Source organism: Psammomys obesus, unplaced genomic scaffold (assembly GCF_907164565.1).
Source record: "Psammomys obesus unplaced genomic scaffold, mPsaObe1.curated_primary_1811, whole genome shotgun sequence".
In the NCBI taxonomy this organism is placed as follows: Eukaryota; Metazoa; Chordata; class Mammalia; order Rodentia; family Muridae; genus Psammomys; species Psammomys obesus.
Window position 1 is genome coordinate 2,777,918 of NW_026591643.1, and position 24,626 is coordinate 2,802,543.

Genomic DNA, 24,626 nt, shown 5'->3' on the forward strand with positions numbered 1-24,626 from the left:
ACTCTTTCGGGAACTCATGCAATCCACAGACAAGCCTTAATGCGTTCTGAGGGTTGTGATGAAAGTTTTAGTTTCTTTGTAAACTCAGTTATGTTATATTAATATGCTTTTGTTTTAATCCCAAGTGTGGGATTTTAGTTGGGCTATAGTTTGCCCACACCTGTTGAGGGACCACCTGGGAATGAGAAAAAACAACTTTGATTCTTTGAATTGAAGCCAGGTGCAGAGAGCTCTTGAAGGGCGGGGTGAACTGTTCTGAGAAACAACCAGCTGTAAACTATCTACAACCAGCTGTAAACTATAGAGCAAAGTGATCTGATTTTCAGGTATAAAAACCCTGTGCTTTGCATGTTCGGGGTTGTCTCCTGTCTTTGGAGGGGCGACCCTATCGTGATAGCAATAAAACCTCTTGCTTTCGCATCGAGCTGTGGTCTGTGAGAGTTCCTGGGAAGGGCGCGATCCTGAGCAGGGAGACTCCAGGTCTTATACTGTTAATTGTCTCATGTGGGGCATGGCTTTTGCCAGATGGTAACAGCCTGCCTCCTTTGGCATGGCCAGGGCTTGGAGGATATGACGTGAGCAGATAAAGAGGTGATGTAGCATGTGGTTGTTGGCGTGTGGCATGTGGCAATTTGGAGAGACCCAAACGACAGACGTCGTGGCAGTTTGAAGCAGACAGACAAAGAGAAACAGAGAAATGCTTCGGGGCGCAGCAGCTGAGGAGACTGCTGGCTGCGTCTGCTGTTGATGGAAATTGGTATAGAACCCTAAAAGAACCCCTCTACCCTAAACAGCTGGGAGAAGTAAAGACCCTCTTTCCCCACTAACTTTCTCTCTCCTGCACAAGGTTGGGAAGTTGGAAGAGAGATTGAGGCCCAAACACCCCCAAATAAAGGAGCGTTTTAAAAATGAGGGCTGCAGAGGGTGGTATCCACAATCACATGTCAACTCGATGAAATACCTTCCCACCGAGTCCCACTTTGCAAAGATGTCACCGCCTCCACACCAACACTGAAGACCAAGTTTGTAGCCAAAAAGCCTTTGGCTACACAATTATCTAATGTGTGTATTTCTATTTGACAAACATATGCAGACAGGCGATGATAAACACGTATACCACCATACTCGAGCCAGAACATTGGCCGGTTATGCAGAGACACCGAAGCATTTCTGGCCTCTCCAGGATACTATGAACCCTCAGGGTCCGAAGGAGATACCTAAAAGATGGCCTAAGATAAGCTTTGTCAAGTCTTCATTCAGAAATTCCCCTCTTTCGCTGGATGCAGTGGCGAACACCTGCAAACCCAGAACTCAGGAGGCAGAAGCAGGTGGATATCTGTGAGTTTGAGGCCAGCCTGGTCCAAGACAGCCAAGGCTGCACAGAGAAACCCTGTCTTGAAAAATCCAAAACAAACAAACAACTGCCCCGCTCTCATCTACTTTGTTAGATGGCATTTGGGACAAACAACAATAGCAACAGCGGAAGTTTTGTTTTGTTTAGAAACAGGGGCTCACTATGTTTCCCAAGCTCACTTTAATCCTGTGATGCTTCTGCCTCAACCTGAGTGCTAGATTTACAGATATGCACCACTATGTTCAACTTATATCGACAAGTTTTAAAACAACTGCCCAGGATCTGGGGGGTATAGCTCACTTGATATAGTGCTTTATTAGCATCCATAAAGCCCTGGGTTCAAGCTACACCATCCTGTAAAGCCAGCATGGTTGCACATGCCTGTAATCTTAGCACTTAGGAAGTTGAGGCAGGAGGATCAAAAAGTTCAAGATCATCATCCTTGGCTATATAGCACATTAAAAGGCAACATGAATACAAAAGCAAGCAGAGGTTAGAGAAATGGCTCGGTTGTTAAGAACACTGATCGTCCTTGCAGAGGACCTGGGTTCTCTGGGTTCTGTTCCTAGCACCTACCATCACAGCCATCTGCAACTCCAGTCTCAGGAGATGAGACACACTTTCTGGCCTGCCTTCAAAGGCATCAGGCATGCATGTGGTGCACACAAAACATACAGGCAAAACACCCATACATATAAAATAAAAATAAACAAATCTTAAAAGAAAGAAAGCAAGCTAAGAAACAAAGCCCATCTGCTCTAGACTATTGACTAGAATCCAGTCTTGCCTCTTTCCTTCTAAAGATGGGGGAGGGTTTCTTCCTCCTCTCAAAGGCTTCTGCTCAGAGCTGATTGGCTGCCTCTCTGTCTAAGTGACCCTGAGCATGCCTCTTCTCTGCACTGTCGTTTTTTCTAACACAGGTGGGAAGGTTTGGCAGGCTGTTGGCTTTTCAGTTTCAGATTGACTCTAGAGCAGTTCTTCTCAACCTTCCCGATACCAAGACCATTTGGTACAGTTCCTCATGTTGTGGTGACCCCCCCCCCCAAGCTATTTTCATTGTTACTTTATAACTGTAACTTTGCTACTGCTATGAACCCTGATGTAAATGTATAGATGTTTTTGAGTGGTCTTATGGGACCTCTGTGAAAGGGTTGTTAGACCCCAAGGGAACCACCGTTGAAAACCACTGTTCTAGAAGGGATTCAGAAAAGCCAGCCAGCCATTTACACACACACAGAAGCAACACAGACATACTTTCTTCCCTGTCTGTGTAACAGAACCGATGCTGAGTTAAGAGCTGTATAAACAGGAAACTAGGGTAAATAACAAGCCACAAGAGAACGCTATGCAGCAACAAAAACATCTAATTCATAACCATATGCAACAATTTTGACAAACCTCATAGGTGACAAGTCTCATTGAATGAAAGAAGCCATCTATAAAGAGGAAATAGCATCTGAAATAGCGTCTAGTTAGGAGAATTTAAATTCCAGGATATGTAGACAAGAACAATAATTCCACTTGGGATGTATGGCTGGATCCCGCTTTTAAACAGTCAAACAAATGCCCGCCCTCCACTGGAAGCAAACCCAGGACCACATTTCATACCTTTGCATCTGCAGTACCATTGAACTGCGCCCTCCGCGCATTTCTGGACTTCGTGAGCTAAGAGAGGCCACCCTAGATTCAAAAAACTAGAAACTTCTCTCAAAGAGGTTGCATCTACATTACACCGGTAGGAGGAACGCCTTGAGGAGGTAGGTTGATGGGTAGCGGTGTGGTCACCTTCACGAAATGTGACCTGCCTCCCGTGTGTTAGCTTGCCGTGCCCATCAGTGGCTGCCGCACGTCTCCGCAACAGCACTGCTCCCATCTCTCGATGCTACGATGCCACGGCTCTATCTCCCGGTGTCAGTTAAGCCACCTCTAGAGTCACGTGGGAGACCAGCGTTGGCTCACCTGTGTGGGGTTTCCCCGACTGTCCTGCGATGGGAGCACCTGCCCGGCACCATCCCCCGGGCAGGAATCCCAGGTTGTATGAACAGGGAAAGGGGCCTGAGCCGCTGCGTGCACCCCCTGCCCTCTGCTTCCTGGCTGTCCCAGAACTCACCCTGTAGACCAGGCTGTCCTCGAACTCGGAGATCTGCCTGCCTTTGCCTCAAGAGTGCTGGTATTAGAGACGTGAGACTTGACCTCTGGCTTTGCTTCCTGGTTGTGGATGCGACACGACCAGCTGCTTCAAGCCCGTGCTGCCTTGACTTCCCTTGAATATACCTTGAACTGTGAGCTGAAATAAATCCCTTTCCTTTTTAGTTGCTTTTGTCAGAGTATTTTTATCACAGTAAGAAAACAAGTAACTAAGATACTAGAGTTCTGAGCGGTCCTTCGCTGAGAGGGACATAGTCTGCCTAGCCATGGTGATGGCATAAGGGGCAGAAGCTATTGCAACAGCGCAGGCAAGGGGCGGTGAGCTGTGCCTCGGACCACAGTGATGGTGACAGGTGTGGAATGACATTTGTATAGCTTATTTGCGGCGCGGAATATGGTTTGCGCGAACACATCGCTAATGCTTCCTCGGTGGATTTTTCCACTTCGGATTCAAGTCAACGGTGGTGATGGGAGACGCTGAGGGAGATTTAAGGTTACCGTGGATACCGAGCCGCGTGGATGTGAAAAACCTAAGCGGGGTTCTAGGCCTCTAAGCCTCTGGCGCAGCAATAATTCAGCCGCGGAGCCCCCCAGCCGCTCCTCAGTGACCATGCGCAGCAAGCCAGATAGGAGCCTATGGAAAGCACAGGAGGTTCTGAAATCGAGGCCGGCGGACCCCGGGAATCGTAGTTTACAGCCTTTGCGCAGGCGCGGTGGCAGCCGCGGGCTTGCGCGCGCAGCTGCTGCGGGGCAAGGTTCTGAAAGCTTATTGTGGTGCAGCTGGCTGCGGATGCTGGTGCAGGTATCGGTTGTTTCCGCCGTTCGTTTTGGAGCTGCGCCGGTTGCAGGTTCCGAGCGCACACACCTTGGGCGGGTTGGGACCCAGAGCGTTTCGCAGACCAGGCGCTGCGCTGCAGCTGCCGCTGCGGGGGCGTGCGCTTCTGCAGCACCGAGCCATCCCATTCCGTTCCGACCCGTGCTCGGGGCTTGAAAACTTCGCCACCGTGGTATTTTAAGCGAAATAATTCCTTGGTGTGTTTGCTCATGTGCGTGCGTATGTGTGCGATCCTTTGATAAGATTTTTAGCAGCGTCCCTGGCTGTATCTCTCGGGTCTCTGGATCCTCCTTTGTCATAAGCTGGAGCGTCTCCGGGCTTTGCCAGCTGACACCTGTGGGGCAGATCGCTGCTGCTTTCCCCCTTTACCTGCGTCACATTTTCCCAGAGCCTCTATTGAAGTGGCTGCGCATGTCTCGGTCACTGCGGAGTCCAGGTGTCCAAAGGGGAGCCAGGTAACATAGCGGGCGCCTAGGTTTAGCAGAGAAGTAAATGACATCATGCGCGCTGTTTGTCGGGTCCCGAGGTGGGTGGTTAACGCTCGTGTGTCTTGCCCAATTACGGTACCTCTCAGGTCGTAGTTCTGTGATGGAGGTGCTCTGTACCCGCCCGCCGCCACAGTGCCTATTCCCATTTCTGTAGATGCCCAGTCATTTGTTGAATGAATGAATTCATGCAGCACAGGCCAGACTGTGCAAGAAAACGAAAACAAAACATTTGGGGATCAAAGGGAGCTTTCCACGGTGGGGGTGGCGAGTGAGCTGAGAAGAACCAGGGCTTTTGTCTTTGATAGATTCCTTGCGGGGTCCCCCCCTTTTGGTGGTGGAGGTGGTGGTGTGGATGTGAAGATTGACAGCAGGACCTCCGCATGCTCGACAAGCGTCTTGCCCTGAGCAGTGTGTCTAGCTCCAGTTTCATTTTGTGTTTATGGGTGTTTTGCTTGCATGTATGTCTGCACTGCGCGCTTGTCAGAAGAGTGTGGGATCCCTGAAACCGGAGTGACAGGTGGTTGTGGGTTGCTATGTAGGTGGCAGGAATAGAATCAAGCCTGCTTCCTCTGCTAGAACAGCGAGTGCTCTTCACCCCTGAGCCACAGGAGCCCTGTTTTGGAGAATGAGTAAAGGATTGGCAAGAGTAGGAAGGCAACATCCCAAGGAGCGGGGAGGAGGGAATCTTCCTGGTATAAAGGGCAGGGAGAGTTGGCATGGGGGTATTTCTCTGTGGCGCAGTGGCAGTCTGTGAGGTATATTGGCAAATCTCCAGCTTGTTCTTTGTGCCCTCTGCATTGACCCAGGGAGGACCTCTAAGCAGGGAAATGGCAGGCTCGGCTTTGGAGTATTAGGAGAAATCCTGGATTGAAAACGGCTGTACCTAAGAGAGAGGCTCCAAGGTTAAGAGCACGTGTTGCTCTTCCAGAGGACCCAGGCTCAGTTCCCAGCCCCGGCATCTTCTGTAACTCTAACTCCAGGGATCCAATGCCTTTTCCTGCCCTCCATGGGCACAAGGTACACACTTGGTACACACAAATACAGGCAGGAAAAATACTCATACACATAAAATAAATAAATCTAAATTTTAGGATGGAGAAGTCTGAGCTTGGTTATTTATTATATGAAAAGGGGAGGGGAGAGAAATTTGATAGTCAACTATGAAATCAGGTTTTTGAGTTGAGTGACCAACAGGAAATGTGTGTTTGTTGAAAGAAGACAAGACTTGTTAAATAGGTTTGTGCCGGAATCACCTGAAATCAGGAGATCTTCCATTTTGTGTGTGAGGAGTGTTAAGTCTGAAGTAACTCTCCGCTTACAGAGTATATTTAATTGTCTTTATTTAACTCTTTGGGTTTTGTTCTTTAAATATTCTCCCTTTAATAGAATAGTTGGTTTGGCAGAACTTCTCTGAGTCTCTGAGTCTATAGAGGTGTGGGGGTTGGGGGGCTCGTGGGGGGATAAAAGCCAGTGTTTTCAGAACTAACAATCCGTGTACTCATTTAACCTCTCTTGTTTCTTCTTGACAGTTTCTTCGCGACTGTAAACTGGATTCCCGGAGCACTGAGTAGTTATCTGTGCACAGATAGTACTGTTGGCAGAGCACACCGATACTCGATAGTCTAACGAGGACTGGATCCCTGCTGGTGCTACAATGCAAGCTTTAGGGTCCTCAAACATGACAGCTTTCTCCCCAGACCCCTCAGCTCTGCCTTCCAGTGAACAAGGCACAGTTCCTAGAGTGGACACTGTCAGTGTCCGAGAAAGGATCTTAAGAGGATATGCTGATGATCTAGAGGCTTTCAGGCAGAAGTTCAGGTGGTTTTGTTACTCGAAAGAAGAAGGACCCCGAAAAACCCTGAATCAACTCTGGGAGCTCTGCAAGCAGTGGCTAAGACCAGACATTCACACCAAAGAGCAGATCTTACAGCTGTTAGTGTTTGAGCAGTTCCTGAGGGTTCTGCCTGGAGAGATGAGGATTTGGGTGAATTCTCAGCATCCTGAGAGTAGTGCGGAGGTAGTAATGCTGGTAGAAGATTTGAACCAAACGCTGGAAGAAAAGGAAGGTGAGAGTTGCAGGGGAGGGGAGGGGTGAGCGGAACCCCTAAGGTATGAAATAAACATCTCAAAGGAAGCAATACTGCTAAGACTGAAAATTAAGAGTTACAATTATATATTCAAAGATGAGAGATAACTTAAGGCAGTGGTTCTCAACCTGTGGGTCGAGACCCCTTTGGGAATCATCTCAGATATCCAGTATGACAGATATTTACATTATAATTGCAAAATTACAGTTATGAAGTGGCAATGAAAATAATTTTATGGTTGGGGGTCATCACAGTATAAGGAATTGTATTAAAGAGTTGCAGCATCAATAAGGTTGAGAAACACTGATTTAAGGGAACCATTCTATTTACAGATTACTCGTAATCGGTTCTGCACTGTGGGGTCTCAGAGGCCCTAGTTTTGGAAAATGAGCCTGTTGTGTTGATGAACAAGTCAAAGAGGCATCACAGCCCACATTTTAGGCATCCCAGTTATCTGTGTGACCACAAATTGAATTGGTGCCAGTAGGCAGTACTTCATCCTAGCTAGCTTAGAGCTTGTCTGTCCTTCCCTCCACACTTCTGGCCTCTGTGTAGAGACTCCTGCAAATAATCCGTTGATAGCAGCAATGAACAGTTTCTTAAGTTAATCCTCTTGCATCTTTATAGAACTCTTAACTTTTTCCCAATTATCTGGTCAATAAAATTGCTTACAGTTCTTGTTATAAGATGGTAGAGTGTGATTTGGAAAAATTATTTACTTTTACTTGAAAAAAAAATTGTCATCTCAGGTTGTTCAGTGCGTTTAGTCACTGAATTCAGGCTTTTTCTGGGGTCTGGAGCCAGTCTTCCACCCTTAAGCTCCCAGTGAGTTCACCGGAACCCCACCTGCACTTTCCCCTTAAACACACACTGGGGTTTTCTTGTTTCTTAACTATAATCTGTAGGAATCAGCTGGTAAGTTCAGAGGCACAGTTGTTTGTTTTTTTGGTTTGGTTTGGTTTGGGTTCGGTTTTTTTGGCCAGCATGGTGTCTTTGTTCAGTCAGCAGCTATGAGTAATATTTGAGCAAAGCTAGTTTACCTTTATAAATCTTATAAATTAGAGATTAAAAAAAAAACTGTTTACCGAGTAATTATTTTATAGCTACTTTTATAGCTACGGAATTTATGGAAAGAAGGAATTCAGTTTTTGTGGACTCAAGAACTGAAAAGATCTTTTGATGAAATAGTGGAGGAAAGCCTATTTTTTTTAAATATAGAAAACTATCTCTCTGGCAGTCCTGCATTTTAAAGAGAAGGAAAAATTGATTTTTTTTTCTCTGCTCTAGAGAACCGTGAAACCCTATGGTATTATAAAAATAGATACTTGAAATATTTGAGTTTTCATTCCCTCCTTGACCTGCAGCCCCTATACCTTGCTGTTTTCCAAGTGACTGGAGCAATAAATGCCTTTTTATTAAAATATTTGACCTTTCCTCCTTGGTTCCTGAAACCTGTCCCAGAACCTTTGATAGATGTCAAGGTGAAAGACAGTTGTCTGCTCATTTATCAGGCCCCTTGCAGCCTTGCCTGAATTTACTGAGGTGGCATTTGGAATGTCCACACGTAACTACCCGTGAAGGCAGATTTCCAGTGCAGTTATAAGAGGATGAAACTCACAGCCCCCCCCCCTCCAGAGGAGAGGGCTCAAAGTTGAGGTGACCACCAGTGGTGTCACTAATCATGCCTACATGATGAAATTATCTTTTAATTTTATATTAATTACAGTTTATTTTCTATACCAGCTGTAGCCCCCTCTCTCATTCCCTCCAAATCCCACCCTCCTTCCCTCATTTCCCATGCTTCTCTCCAAGTCCACTGATAGGGGAGGTCCTCCTCCCCTTCCATCTGATAAACTCTAGTTTATCAGGTCTCATCAGGACTGGCTGCATTGTCTCCTCTGTGGCCTGGCAAGGCTGCTCCCCCTCAGGGGGAGGTGATCAAAGAGCCAGCCACTGAGTTCATGTCAGAGACAGCCCTGTTCCCCTTATTAGGGATCCCACTTGGAGACTGAGCTGCTATGGGCTACATCTGAGCAGAGGTTCTTGGTTATCTAGGTTATATCCATGAATGGTCCTTGGTTGGAGTATCAGTCTCAGAAAAGACCCCTGTGCCCAGATTTTTTGGTTCTGTTGCTCCCCTTGTGGGGCTCCTGTAATATAGAAATTGTGGTAGATTTACACAATGGAATACTACTCAGCATTTTGATACAAGGAAATCATGAAATTTGCAGGCAAATGGTGGGATCTAGAAAAGATCATCCTGAGTGAGATATCCCAGAAGCAGAAAGACACACAAGGTATATACTCACTTATAAATGGATATTAGACATATAGGATAAACATACTAAAATCTGTACACCTAAAGAAGCTAAGCAAGAAGGAGGACCCTGGGTAAGATGATCAATCCTCACTTAGACAAATGGGATGGACACTGGAAGAGGGAGAAAACAGGAAACAGGACAGGAGCCTACCACAGAGGGCCTCTGAAAGACTACCCAGCAGGGTATCAAAGCAGATGCTGAGACTCATAACCCAACTTTGTGCAGAGTGCAGGGAATCTTATGAAAGAAGGAGGAGATAGAAAGACCTGGAGATGAAATTGTGTTAAAGAAAGCTGGACATGGAGGGATTTCTGGAGGGTGGTTATCCATGAGGAGGGTAGAGGAGGAGTTTGTATCTGGGTGTGTCCAGGCTGTGACTAAATTCAGAAGCTCTGACCCTCTTCCGAAGGCAGTTTTGTCATCTGGCTGTTTGTTTGTGCCCTTTCTAACATCTTTCATGTTAAGTAGGCAAGTAAGTGTCTGTGAGCCACTCCAGCAGGTTAGCCCAGCTCGAGGAGGGGTTGTGAGTTCTGACTTAACACAAATGATGGAACTGAAAAACCAGGTTGATTTTTCTGTTTCCCAGATCTTAGCACTCAGGATTCTGCTGTTTGCAAAGAGGAGGATTTGGGAGAAGATGAGATGGTGGCTGTTCCTCCGAGTACCGAGCCACGTGTAAGTTTTCTTTCACTGGTTTTTATTCTTCAAGATACAAAATAAACCCAGACAACTTATAGGTCACCGTTTACATGCAGTTTATTAGGATTCACGGACTACAACATTATTCTGATGCTAAACAAAAGCATTTAAGGTGAGTGAGGCGGCTGAGTGGTCGAAGGCTCCCTCGGGTGAGCGTGATAGCCTAATTCGGCCCCCAGAGCTGTCTAGTAGAACGAGAGAATTCCACTAGGTGGTCCTCTGACCTCCACGGGTGTGCTGAAACATGCTTAATGCACCACCACCGGCCCCAAAATTTTTGACGGGGAGCATTTAGTGAAAACCAAAAGTTACTCTTGACAAGAACGAGTCAGGTGGAAATAGAATTATATTTTCCTGATATGGTAAAGAACTTCTCCACCTGGGTAAAATCAGAAGGTTAAAAGAAACAGGGCTCATAATGTAAGCAAAATGATCAATATTTCCCGAATATACCAGTCAACCAAGTGAAGTAAGAGAGAAATGTGCTGTAAATGTTGAGAGACAAAGGCATATTATTTACAGTGTTATTGTCTGTTTGGAGAAGCTTGGGATCAGCTGAGACGAGCTCATGCAGGAGCAGATACTAGTACCAGTCATTTCCAGTGAGGGAAAATTACACTAATGAGCCAGGTGTGCGCACGCCTGTGATCCCAGCGCTCAGGAGGCAGAGGCATGTGGAGCTCTGCGAGTTCGAGGCCAGCCTGGTCTACAGAGTCCAGGACAGCCAAGGTTACACAGAGAAACCCTGTCTTGAAAAAACAACAATAACAAAATACAATATTAAATAATAGTTCTATAGAAGGGCAATAATGAGCCCCAGAAATATGTCTGCTTCCTGGTCCCTGGAACTTGTATTATTTGCTTGAAGAAAAATCATTCGTTACACGTGTAGTTAAGCTATAGGTTTTAAGGTGAAAAATTGGGCCATGTGTGGTGATGCATGCCTTTAATCCCAGCACTTGGGAAGCAGGTGGATCTCTGTGAGTTTGCCAACCTGGACTACAAAGTGAGTCCAGGACAGGCAAGGCTGCACAGAGAAACTCGGTCTTGAAAAACTAGGAAAAAAAAAAAAAAGATGAAGAATTGATCCTACTAAATTGGAAAGAAGGCTGGGCAGTGATGGCCCACACCTTTAATCCCAGGACTTGGGAGGTAGAAGCAGTCGGATCCCTGAGTTCAAGGCCAGCATTGTCTACAGAGGAAGTTCCAGGATAGCCAGGGCTACACAAAGAAACCCTGTTTTGAAAGAAAAAAAAAAAAAAAGCAAAATAAATAAATAAATTTTATTATTAATATATAAATAAAATAAAGTAGAATTGGAAAGATTCATTGATTCTGGGTTATATGTCATGAGTCCTTACGAGAGAAGCATAAAGCATTTGAGTACAGCGATGATGAATCAGAAAGGGAGGCAGTGTGGAGGTACTGAACCACAGCCAGGGAAGGTCAGAGAATGCTGGCAGCCAGTGGGAGCTAGACAAGCAAAGGATGGGTTCTTCCTCAGAGGCTCGAGAGTGCACTCCCGCCAGCGCCTGGATCGCCTGTTTCTGGAATTGGGAGAGAATATACTTGTGTTGCTTGAAGTCTCGGGTGCTAGCATTTGGTTACATGGTAGAAGGTTGACAAGGTACTAATCCACGTGCTAGTAAACACCATTGTTCTGCCTCCTCGCCCCAGAGGATGCTGTAGATTCTAGAAAATGAATTTAAGCCACATGGGAGACACGCACCTATAATTCCTGAGCTCAGGAGACTCAGTCAAGATGGCTGGTTTGAAGCCCATTCGGGTTCTGACCAAGTCTCAAGGGAAAAGAGAGAGTAATTTTAACGAGCCAGCATTCTTGTTTGCAAGTGTGACATACTTGAAAGCATGAGTGTATTGCCGAGCCAGAGTCTCTTGGATTGTTGTTTTAAAGTATTACTGCAGCTGGGCGTGGTGGTGCACACCCAGAGTCCAGCACTAGAGGCTGGCCTGGCCTTCGGAGAGAAACGCTCAGTAATGACAGTCAGGACAACGCTCCTTCACCCGGCTAACGTGTGTGTAACACAGCTGCTCTTACGTAGTTAACTGTTACCGTAGTTAGTTTATATGCTACATATTTGAGGATGGGGAGTGTCAATTTATAATTTTCCATAATTGACACATTAGTTAGAAATTCCTGGGTTAGGGTTAACAGCCTATATATGGTCAGTATTTAATGCCAGGCCCCACTGGGAGCTGACACAATGCACAGATGCTGTGATTGGCCTTCTAGGAGTCTGTAACGTTTGAGGACGTGTTTGTGGACTTTAGCAGAGGAGAGTGGAAGATGCTGGAGCCGGCGCAGAGGGAGCTGTATAAGGAAGTGCTGCTGGAAAACTTAGGGAACGTAGAATTCTCAGGTAAAGACTCTTCTCTTCATGATCTAACGTCTGCGTGGGTAAACCTTCATCTTCTGTTACCTTATCTGGAAGATACTGTATTTTAACAATTTTTAACTATTTTAACCATTTCTGCTGAGCATCTAGGACCTGACATGACTATTCCTAAAAATGGACCCTAAAAAATGTACTTTTCTGTGATACTTCCTCCTGAAACAGTTTTTGCTCCATTGCATTGGAAATGTGGAGTATGATTTTGCTGTCTCCAGTGTTATGCCTTCCCCTTCCTCCTCCTTGGATTCTTCCTTTTCTGTATTTGGCATCATCTTTATCTTCCTTAAAGAAACAGGCTAAACATGAATGTTGAGTCACTGTCATTCTATGTGTAAAAAATCATTTTTTGTTCTTTTCTCTAAGCAGGCGCTCCAGTTTCCAAATTTGACTTGATTTCCCATCTGAAGTGGGTCAAGTTACCAAGGGTACTAGAAAAAGAACTTTCAAAAGGCCCCAGACCAGGTGAGTTAGTTGGTGGTAAAAGGTAAGAAGGAAGTGAAAACTGTTGTTGACCAGGCTAGTGGGAAAAATCTTTGAAATGCTGGGTGGGCCTATTGCTAGAATATAATGTTGACTGATTAGAAAAGAGCCATCACTTTCCTGGAATGTTCTTTGTGATGGGGGCACTATTGATTTGGGTCCTCTGAAAAGTATTTTCAAGACTGGAGATTCGTTGGGAGAAATTTCAAGCAAAGAAAAATGGAGAAGGAGGTGGCAGTGGTGACACACGCTTGTACTCCCAGCACTCAGGGAGGCAGAGGCAGCAGATCCCTGTGAGTTCGAGGCCAGCCTGTCTACAGAGCCAGTCCAGGACAGCCAAGGCTACACAGAGAAATCCTGTCTCAAAAAAAAAAAAAAAAAGAAAAGAAAAGAAAAGAAAAAGAAAGGTGGAGAAAGAGTTAGGATTGCTGTGAGTGCACAGTGCAGGTGTAACCTCTGAAGTGAGGGAGGAGGAACAGAGGTTGGGAAGGAAGTATCTTTTTTATTATCATTTATTACAGTTTATTCAATTGTGTCCCAGCTGTGGCCCCCTCCTTGTCTCCTCCCAATCCCCCCCCCCCTCCCTCTTCTCCCCTTATGCCCCTCCCCTAGTCCACTGATAGTGGATGTACTAGGGAAGAAGTATATTAAGCAGTAGATGGTTTGTGAAGTTAGTCAAGACCAAAGACTGGGACAACAGTCACCTGAGAGGGGTTCCCAATCTCATAGAAATGGTCCTGTGTCTGTGTCCGTCACCACTGACAGCAAGAGGGCGTGTGACCAGTGGACGTGACGTGAATGCAGTAGCAGAGGCGGGCAGGCAGTCTCCCCACAGCAGCTCTGAGAAGCACATCATTATGGACACTTAAAAGACCAAGCATCCACACGAGTGTGTTAGTAACGTAACTCAGGCCTTAGGAATGGCACATAAAGGGGCTGTGGAAGTATGTGGACATAGATACCGAAGCCACAATGGTTGGTGTTAGGATTATATTTTTACTTCCATGATGCGAAGCGATGCATGTTGACTTGAAACTCTACTTAACCTGCAGTGTGTGATCTGATACTCTTTTGCAAGGCTGGGCAGCTGAGTCACTTAACACAATCATGATCATGAAAGCTTATGCTTAAAAGCCCCAGAGTATGTCGGCTGTGCTGAATACATTTTTACTTAGGGTGCTTTGACCTTACGATGGATATACCAAAACATAACTTTATTGTAAATAAAAGAACATCTGTATAAAGGAACAATACCTTAATTAGCATTTGAACTTAATCTTGAAGAGTAAGTGGGAAATCAGCCAGTAAATATGTATAATAATCCCATTTTTTTGTGAATAAAATGCTCATATGGCTAAATGTATAGGTTAAATATTTGTGGATTTTTAACATCTGAGAAACATTTTTGCTAACATTTATGTTATTTTTATTATGTTAACCTTCAAGGGATTAGGCTTTTCCTTTGTCTTTCTCTGTATCTTCCTAAAATTTAAAAATAACTACATTTAATATACATTTTAATAATTAAAATGCCATTATATACATTAGTACCTTTCTTTTTAAAAAAAAGTGAAACTGGTCATTCTTTGGCCCATTTTCTAAAGCATTTATTTTAGCCAACCTTTCAGTTGTTCCATTATAATTACATAAATAAAAAACAATTGTTTTATTATGTTTATGCAACAATTTAGAGATTAATCCCCAAAATGGGTTTTGTGCTGTTTTGCCATTTATATTAAAGGTAGACTTAATAGATATAATTATTTAACTCACACAAATCAATAATGAGCTAACAGTAGATAATTTAGAAATAACAAGCAAACAGCTTGCACAGATAACTAATGAAAATGGCTACTGAACATGAAAAAGTTCCAACTTAGTCAGGAGTCGGATTATATATTTAAAGCAGCAGTACTGTTACGAATTGAATCTGTAGACATGTAAGGCTCATCGATCAGAGGTGGGTGCTGGGGCACCATTCCTTAGGAATTATGTGAAGCTGAACATGCACAGACACGCACATACAACACAGAACCTGAGCCCTGTGTCTTGTGCTTGCTAGGCATACGTTCTACCACCGAACTGTATCCCTAACTGTAGGGACATAATTTGATAAACACTCAATAAGGGAATCAATACATTATGTAAGATAGGTCGTTTATGTAACTGATATGACTTTCAAAAATCGCTAATGATCTTGGAAATATTAGAGCAAAATAATATACATCTAATACATCTTAATTTTTCTATTCTAAACTGTATGAAAAACTTTATATAACTTGTAAATAGTAGGATTTTGAGTTTTAGAATTGCCTCTTAAAACAATTAGAAAGATGACTCTGTGATCTTATAATTAAAGACAGAATAGGGGCTGGGGTCAGAGGTAAAGTACTTGCTATGCAAGCATGGAGACCCGGGCTAGACTGTCCAGGACCCGTGTAAAAGCCGAGCATGGACTTCGGTGCTTGTAATCTCAGCCTTGTGACAAACACAGGTAGATTTTAGGCAGTGGTTGGCCAGCTAAACTAACTGTAGGAGTGAACTTCTGGTTCAGCAAAAGACCCTGTATTAAAAAAACAAAAAAACTGGAAAGCAATAAAAGATACCCAGCATTCTCCTCTGACCTCCATATACATATATATTGGCAAGTGCATTCCCACACATACACACACACACACACACACACGCACGCACACACAAGTAAACAGAAGGGGGGATGCCAGAGTGAATGATACAGTTAAGAAATAAATTCAAAGTTCTAAGAAAAACACCATGAATATATGTTTTTGGAGAAAGCTCCTCATTGATTACAGCAGTCTGAACCTCTGATCCTGTCAGATTTACAAAACTGAACTGAGGCATTGCATTTTAGGCAGTAGGTTTTCAGACCCAAAGAACAGGATTAAGAAGAAGAAGAAAAACGGGTGCCTGATGCTCATGTCTTGGTAGGGCCAGGTTGTGGTGTTGTCTGAAGACTTATCATAGGTGATGCCGCATGTTGCTGGGATAAGTGGTGACTTCTATGAAATCAGTGCATTTATTTCTTTGAGAAATGGCTATGTAATACAGGGATCAAAAGGATGGGCTGTGGTGGGAAATTAAATTACGGCCTTAGAGTTGCAGAGATGGCTCAGTGGTTGATAGGAGGGGCTGTTCTAGAGGACTCGAGTTCTCAGCACCCACGTGGCAGTTCCCAGACATCTGTAACCCAGTATTCTGGCCTCTGTGGGTGGTACATGTATGTGACACACAGACATACATGCAGGCAAAACTCATACAAAATAAAAATACAAGAATTTTTTTTATTTAATTTTATTTTTTTCTTATCAGTTACATTTTATTAACTCTGTATCCCGGCCGTGTCCCGCTTCCTCATTCCCTCCCAATCCCATCCTCCCTCCCTCATCTCCACCCTCAAGTCCACTGATGGGGGGGACCTCCTCCCCATTCATCCGATCCTGTTTTATCAGGTATCTTTAGGACTGGCTGCAAAGCCCTCCTCTGTGGCCTAACAGGACTGCTCCTCCCTTGGGGGGTGGGGAGGTCAAAGAGCCAGCCATTGAGAACTGGTTTTGAAGAAGAAAAAAAAAACATATACACCTCTGTTTTTAATGCCATATTTCTATTACATACATCAAACCTTTGTGAATTTCTGACAGCCAACACCACATCAATGGATTTTCTCATGTTTAATATTTCAGTTAAATATTTATCAAGTGTATTTTCAGGACAATAAAATCTCTGTTTTTTTTTTTAAAAAAAAATACAAGAATCTTCTGTCTGGCTTTCACAGCTTACAATACAGGTGATTAGGGCAAACTCTGGCTCGCTGTGTGCCCAGCCGTGACAGCCAGAAAATGAAATACGAGCTGTACTTCGTCAGCTTGTTGTGAGGATTAAGTGAACTGGTACAGACACAGTGCTTATCGCGGGACTGACCATTTGCTTAGCATTATAAAGTCTGGGTATAAGAGACAGTAAGAAGGTTTGAATCTGGTACAGAAACTGGAAAAAGAGTGCGACTTGCAACTTTGCTTGCATAAAGCATTTCACCCTCTACAATATTTCTCCCAGCCTCTGTGTTCGTCTTGCTTTCCTGCATCGCTTTTATCTCGCCTGTCTATACAGCTATAATATCGTAAAATATGATATAATCTTCTCTAACATAATATGGCTTGATAACTATCTAAGCCATTTTTCTTAAAATCGTTACTGTGTTCCTATGTCAGTCCCAAATATAGCATTTTCCTTTCTTGCAAATGGGAGACACTTGCTTTCTAATCTCTTTTAGAGGCTGGAAGTGAGTCTAGAAGTGAGTTGGATACTTTTATAGAAGACTTGACTTTAGAAAAAATCGTAGAATACTGCTTCAGTGATGATGGTTATGGCTTGAAGACAGAATTCCAAAAGCGACATGGTAAATCCAAGAAAGGTCATGGCAAGCAGAGTAGCCATGGGAGTAAAGAGCCTGAGTCTGAAGAGAGCCCCTCTGGAAAGAATTCCAAACAAACTTCTGGCACAGCCAAACATCAGAGAGCCTCCTTAACAAAGAAGTGTCCGAGGTCGAAGGAAGGCAAGAAACCCTTCAGTTACCATTCAGACCTTGTGAACCACAAAGAGCGCAGTGCAGAAAAGTCAAGGAAGTGCAGTGAAAGTGACAGGGACCCACGTCACCCTTCATCTCTTATTGAACACACGAAACAGCCAAAGATTGGTTCGTTGAGTAAGACTCAGAAGTGTAGCAAGTGTGGGGTAACGTTTACTCAAATCTCATGGCATAGTAGTAAAAGCTCTGAATGTGAAAAGTGCCGGAAGAACTTATTTCAAGATGAAGCCTCAAACAAAGACAAAGGAGCGGAAACTGAAGAGTCCAGCAAGTGTAGGAAGTGCGGGAAAGCCTTCGGCTACACTTTGAAACGCTCTGTGTGTATTCCGTGCAGAAAAGCCCGCAAAGCTAGTTCGTCCCTCAAACCACGTAAAAAAACGGACATAAAAAGGCCTTACAAGTGTGATGAATGTGGAAAAAGTTTTGCTGGGTTGCAAGCTATTGATAAGCATCGACGAAGTCATACCGGGGAAAAGCCGTATGTGTGTAAACACTGTGGGAGACCCTTCAGTGACAGCTCCTCATTTTATCAACACCAGAGAATCCACACGGGAGAAAAACCGTACAAGTGCAATGAGTGTGGGAAGTCCTTCACTCATAGCTCGTCTCTTTCCAAACACCAGAGAATACACACTGGAGAGAAGCCCTATAAGTGTAATGAGTGTGGAAAAGCCTTCAGACAGAATTCTTGCCTTACCCGACATCAGAGAACACACACTGGAGAAAAACCGTATGTGTGTAAGGAGTGTGGACTGTCTTTCAGCCTTTTCAGTACTGTCGTCTATCATCAAAGACTTCATGCAGGAGAAAAACCCTACAAATGCACCCACTGTGAAAAAGCCTTCCCTACTCACTCCCGCCTCAGCCGCCACTTGAGATGTCACAGTGGTGCAAAACCATACAAATGTAAAGACTGTGGGAAAACGTTCAGACAGAGTTCATCTCTTAATTTGCATGTCCGAACGCATACTGGAGAGAAGCCCTACAAATGTGATTATTGTGAAGCAACGTTTACTCGGAGCACAATCCTTATTGAGCATGTAAAAACTCACACCAGAAGTGTACAGTATGAATGTAAAAAATGTGGTAAGAAATCCAAAAGTCGGTCAGCCAGTCTCAGGCATAACTGTACAGCATAATTCTGAGAACGCAGTAAGAGGAGGGGAGGTTAATTCAGATTGTGCCCTTAGTTAAAAACTTGACATGTAAACTACCCACAGCATTGATTAGAAGCTTCAACTTTAGTGGCTTCACATCCAGGAAGAGACTTCTTCCCCTTTGGTGCCTCTTCTCAAGGATGGTCAGTTTTGATTAGACTTGATAAAGTTATGTTGACGTGAAGAAAATCTGCTGGGAAGAGAAATAATCCTGAAAAGACAAACTTAAGTTTGAGAAGCACTTTTCTTCAAGGAATTCTCTCTCTGGCTTCCCTCCCACTGCCCTATGGTATAATGGAAAAGAACGTAACTGGGCTGTCATAGCCTGGGTTCTACCCCAGTTTGCCAACCAACCACTGTGTCACCCTAAATCTTCATTTCTTTACCACTAGAGTGAAAAGACATTAATGATTTCTATGCTTTCTTTTTGTCTGATATTCTGATACTACAGAAATTGTTTGAACATGTTTGATTCATTGGAATTGTTGTATCCAGTGGACAGTTACTTTCTTACAAGATAGTGGACTTGTAGATTAGTGAGAAAATGGAATGTTTGGCAGAGGATCCGAGAATGTGATAAACCACATCGGGGAAGCTCACTGACGTTTCCCTTCAGATAATGCTCTAATTGGCACAAATGGCTCCAGCTCTTTATCTTTTGAGATTTGCCCTCCATGGATTGAAAATCCAGAGAGCTTGTACCTGAGCCAGCCAGTCCTGAAAGTAAGAGTCCTGGAAAAGCATCAAAGCCAACTGTCCGGGATGGATTATTCCCCTGCAGCGAACACAGCCTCCTGCTCCACAGTGTAAGAATTCTCTATGGCAAAAGTCACAAGATGCTAGACTGAATCAAGTTGGAGCCTTGATGTGTTTAGTTGGTTTGTAGAGTGGGGTAGGTGTGGACACACAAAGCTTTCTCTCTTTGGAAGTAAGGAATTTTCATGTTTTAGAGAAAGAGCTAAAAATGTGTAAGAGCTGACCACATTAGCCTGTTATTTCTTTGGAGAGCTCAGCTGGTCTGATATTTTCTGAAGTGAGACTTCAATGGAATGGACTATACGGGTATTGAGGGGTAGTTCTTAAATTTGTAATTGATGGAATCTTAGTTTCTAACTAAAAAAAAAGAAAAGAAAGAAGAAAAAGAAAGAAAGAAAAAGAAAGAAAGAAAGAAAGAAAGAAAGAAAGAAAGGAAAGAAAGAAAGAAAGAAAGAAAGAAAGAAAGAAAGAAAGAAAGAAAGAAAGAAAGAAAGAAAGGTAAGAAAAAAAAAAAAGAAAGACCCTGAATGAGGTAGTTTGGGTCTCAGGTCACTAGATGCAGAGGGACTTGATTGTTGTGTAGAAATGATTTCCTCACGTTGAAATCTGAGGCAGATCGTCGTGAAGAGCGAGCTACACCAGCACTCTGTCTTACAGGTGGAAGTCTCAGGCTGACCTGAGACTCAGGGATACTTGCTGAGGTAATATGTTGACATTTGAAGTGCTACCTCTGGGTACAAGGTTTGTGGGTTCTTCTGGGTGGCTCCTCCTCATCTCTAAGCCCCCCAAAATCTGACATTACTTTGTGATAAATTGATCAGTATAGCTGTTGCCAAACGGACCTAGTAAACACATTCCTGGTGCCAAAGGAACGTGGCTTATAAGAATCACATGGGCTTAAGGATTTTTGGAAAGGATATATTTTATTGAAATATTTAATGAAGTACATTAAAAAAACTCTTAAAAAGAGTTCTGTTCCAGGGTGTTCTAGGGAATTTCACAAGAGGATGTTTTTTTTATCCCCGTCTCAGTTGGGGATTAGAAACAAAACTTTTTTTTAACAACTTCATTAAAATAGAACATATATGCCTAAACACCAAGGTGTGCAGTTCAGCGAGTTTTTGTCTTTCTTTCCCCATTAACATCGTGTTTTTAAGTTTATGCATGTTATAGCCTGTGTGATTCTTACTATTAAAATGTGGTTTGTTGGTATTGTTTGTTGTTAAGTGATATTCTTTTTTGTGTGTGATATTCTCTCATACGGATACTTTATCCGCATATCCGAGACAGGACGTTCTCTTCATTCCCCCTAGACAGACTACTGTTAGGAACAGCACTGTGAATTTAATTGTAAGTCTGTTAGACATTAATCTAATTGTTATGCTTGGTAGACATTTATAGGTAGAGTTTCCGTGTCGTGTAAATTTTTTTTTAACTTTTTAGGAAACTGCCAGATAGCTTCCCAGTGTGGCTCCATCATTTTAAGTGTACTGGCAGCAGTGTGGGAAGTTCCATTTTCTTTACATCTGTGCCAATCTTTAAAACTATCAGAGTCAGTCTGCCGAAGTGTCATTTTCATGTGGTTTTAATTTGCATTTCCCTGATGGCTAATGTCATCATCATCCTTTCACATGTCTCCTTATCTATTTGAGCTTTCTATTACTGTGTACTAGAGGGAAACTATAAAACTGTAAAATAGTTATCAATGTCAAAGTATTTATCACTAACTAATAAATTGCACAAAAAGCATTCAGTCTGGCCTAGCACATACTGAAATCAAATTTTAGATTGACAGGTCATCTAAAGGTTTTTAATTTATGATTTATGACTCTTCATAGAATTTCTTTTTAAAGCCTTATTTAGCATTTTTTACTTGTTTATAGTGATGAGTATTTTAATCAGCTCTATTTTAAAACAAAGCCCTTGCTCTTTGTCTTTGGTCTCTCCCAAGCTCCTGGTCATCAGAATTCTTCCTTTCTACGTCTGGCTCTTGTTAGTACCTCACACAAATAAAAACACAATCTGTGTCCTTTTGTGCCTGGCTTATCTCACTTGGCATATAATATTGCAGGCATGCATTGATATTTTCAGTTGGAAATCTTAAACGCTTGCGAGTCATTCAAGTAGTGTGATAAGAGAACACAAGGTCATCACATGTACTGTCGACGGTTCCTAGACTCGTCATCTGCGCATGCGTGCTGAGGACTTGGGACTAAATACCCGACTCCTCTTCGGAGTCCGCTTTAGAAAAGCGAGTAAGCACACTTTCGACTTGAATCGTAATAAAGCACTGTAATGAAGCAGTGAGGAAAAAGCTCTCTTGCTTTAAAATGACCACAAATCTGGTCTTTTAACTCAGCTACAATTGTATCTTCTTAAAAGAAACAAATCTTTATGTTTAGCTGAAAATTCCTAACAGATGAAAAAAAAATCTAATAAATCAGAAGTTTGAGATTTGAGGCAATAAATTGGCTCCTCTTTGTAAACTTAGGTGTTCACTGAGACAGTATAATCAAAGTTTTACTTGGGCAATGTCTTCTACAGATCATCTAAAACTAAAAATACTTGAAATTTTTCAAATTTTGGGTCAACTGATTTTTGATAATAGAAATGTATATATTCTGTGAGAAATATGTAATTTGTTCATGTTTACACTGAGCAGAATTATTAAGTGTTGTGATGTTTTGTTTTCCTGGAGTGTTTTAGATTGTTGTTTTTTTCCAGTTTTCTGAGTGGATTATGGTCCTTGGGTTCACTTTTCTCTGTCTGTGGTCCTGTTTGTGTGTGTACACGTGTGTAGGAGTCAAGCTACTCTGTGAGCTGGCACGCTTATAATCTGAAATCTGTTAAAAAGTTAAGATACTGTGGTTAGAAATTTAAAGTTTATTTTGCCACTTGTTTTTGTGAAATTTTTAAATTGTTGAAGAGAGATTTAGATCTGAAAAAAAATTTTTTTAGTGTTGCATACTGTGTTGTCTTTAATACTTGAACTCTGCTGCTGCTGCTGTTGCTGCTGCTGCTGTAAATTGCAACTGGCATTCATCAGTGAATGTGCATTGGACCCTGTTTCAGTCCCTTCTTTCCCTACCGTGACACCTACATACAGTACAAGCTTCTGTGTCTGCACTGAATTCTGCCTTAGAAATATGCCTTTGACTAAACTTTGCATATTTTTCAGTATTTTTATGTATAGAATAATCAAAACTCTTGTAAGAAGCCCTCTCGGTCTATGGTTGTGAAGTATACGCGTAGCTCTGTAGCGTGCTGGCTGCACAGGATGCCGCTGTAACCTGTTAGGATACTCCTTCTGGGTAGAGACAAATGCCATTTGCTGGTTCTCAGTGCTGACCAGATTGGTGACATATGTGTACGTCACTGAAAAACGCAGGCTTCTCCACAGTGCGCGGTGCAGTAGTTAAAGTGAATCACAGCTCTGCTGAAACAATAAAGTTGTATTTAATGTGCAATGCCTCTTGCTTTTGTTTTTACTTTGGATTTTTGTGTGTGTGCACGCACGTTCGCATGTGTGTGCATGAACATACCTGTCATGTCATGTGTTTGAAAGCCAGAAAACAATTATGAGAGGTAATTCTCTCTCCCATGTGCCTTCCAGGGATCAAACAGTTGGCAGCCTTGGTGGCAGGCCCCCTTAGCTGCCAAGCCATCTCGTTAACCCTAGCTTTTAGTTTAGTCTAGTTTTGTTGTTTTTTTTTTTGTTTGTTTGTTTGTTTTTTTTTTTTTTTGAAAGAAGTACCATTCATATCTCCAGTTCTCAGTAGCCTCCATTGGTTATCAAATTGGATAACACAGTTGGAGAAAGAAATGTTAGCCAGAGAAGGCAGCAAGCCACAGTAGCCTGTTTCAGTAAAGAATGATTTCCTAGGCCTACCGACCTTCAATAGCTTGCTGCTCTGGGTCATGTGACCTCCAAGTTCCAAAAGGCAAGGAGAGGGAAAAATGTAGTGTTTAACAAGACAATAGTTTGAAAACTATTACCCAGTGCTGTGTCCTGAGCACCTCAGTCCTGGAAACCCGCTGGGGAGATGAGGGAATGAAGAGCAAACACAGCATTGAGTACAGCATTGCTGGGGTCAGGTGGCCGTGTGCACTCAGCTGGAGTGCACACCTCCATGACACTCCAGACCCTCAGCATGGTTAGCATGTACAGCATGGGGGAGGGTTACCTAGACTCTCCAGGCCATCAGTCTCGGGTTGCCCTCATCTGCAAGAAAGAAGCGGCAGTTGCTAATGTTGCCATACATTGGTCAGCAATCTATACACACTTGTGCTGGCCTGGACCGTCAACATTCACGCCTGGGCCAGAGGAAGGCTTTGCCATACCTCTGCACCTCACCAGGAGAGCCTTCCACTCTAGTGGGCCTGAGGCACTGAGGTCCTCGACAGCCCAGCCGCACTCAAGACTTCACCTGCACCTCCATTTAATCAGGTCTCCCTAGCCTCCTCACAGTCTGGAAAGAGCTTAGAGCCATTGGCCTTACCTAGGTGACGAGGCCCCCCATGGCACTGTAGGGGTGTCCCAGGATAGTGTTCTAGGGTACTTCTCATGTTTTGGGGGACTTCTTTTAAAGTCAAAAGTCTATTTCCGTTTCAAATTTTCATACACTTTTTAAATCCTGGTTTCATACATTTTAATTAAAATAGAATTGCATCACCCCCTCCCTTGGGGAGGGACTGGCCCCTCTCCCTTGTTTCCTCAACCTTTCTACGCCTTAAAACAGTGTGGGGCTTGGCCCGGTGCTTGTCTGTCGATGCTGGTTACTGCCTGGCCACACCCACCCTTGTTGTGTAAACCCACCTGGTTGGCTGATTAAATGGCAGGGCAAGATGGGGTAGGCGTGGCCAAGGTGCAGGGCTTTAGAAAACAGGAGAATCTGTTGAGAAGAGGAGGAAGGAAGCCACCGCAATGGGTCAGCTTAGAGCAGAAACCACATGGGCTGGGAGGAAGGACTCCAATAATGGTGTAAAAAGGCCCTTTACTACAAGACGGGGTTCTCACTGAATCTGGAGCTTGCCGACACTGACTGTCTGGCTAGACAGCTTGCTCTGGGGACTCCTACGTCTCCACGTCCTCTGCTGGGATTACATGCGGGTCACATACCCACCTAGCTTTTAAGTAGGTTCTGGGGATCCAAGCTTGCACTGCAAGCATCTCCCTAGCTCAGAAAGCTCCTACTTGAGGGTAAGACACTGTAGTTTCTATTACCCTTGTTTGATCAAACCTACACAGAACCATTCTGTCACCACCACGCTCTCATCAGGT

The 24,626-nt window shown here is 43.6% G+C and overlaps 1 protein-coding gene across 2 annotated transcripts; it reads left to right on the forward strand.

Annotated features, from left to right (window-relative positions):
- Positions 1-4,239: 4,239 nt before the first annotated feature.
- Znf483 (zinc finger protein 483) lies at positions 4,240-22,806 on the forward strand. 2 transcript variants are annotated; one of them, XM_055611593.1, is made up of 6 exons: positions 4,240-4,304; positions 6,355-6,891; positions 9,820-9,908; positions 12,187-12,313; positions 12,710-12,808; positions 17,118-22,806. In XM_055611593.1, exons 2-6 carry the CDS (start codon positions 6,480-6,482, stop codon positions 18,569-18,571), a joined length of 2,181 nt encoding a protein of 726 aa, XP_055467568.1. In that variant the 5' UTR covers positions 4,240-4,304; positions 6,355-6,479; the 3' UTR covers positions 18,572-22,806. The 2 variants fall into 2 exon arrangements, with proteins under 2 accessions (XP_055467568.1, XP_055467569.1); XM_055611594.1 differs by having other exon boundaries at positions 12,713-12,808.
- Positions 22,807-24,626: the final 1,820 nt, after the last annotated feature.

Excerpts from the sequence above, each read along its gene's own strand:
- Znf483 (XM_055611593.1), top strand. The coding sequence starts at position 6,480 with ATGCAAGCTTTAGGGTCCTCAAACATGACAGCTTTCTCCCCAGACCCC. Across the intron at positions 9,909-12,186 it reads CTCCGAGTACCGAGCCACGT|GAGTCTGTAACGTTTGAGGA; the intron begins GTAAGTTTTCTT and ends TTGGCCTTCTAG. Across the intron at positions 12,809-17,117 it reads TTCAAAAGGCCCCAGACCAG|AGGCTGGAAGTGAGTCTAGA; the intron begins GTGAGTTAGTTG and ends AATCTCTTTTAG.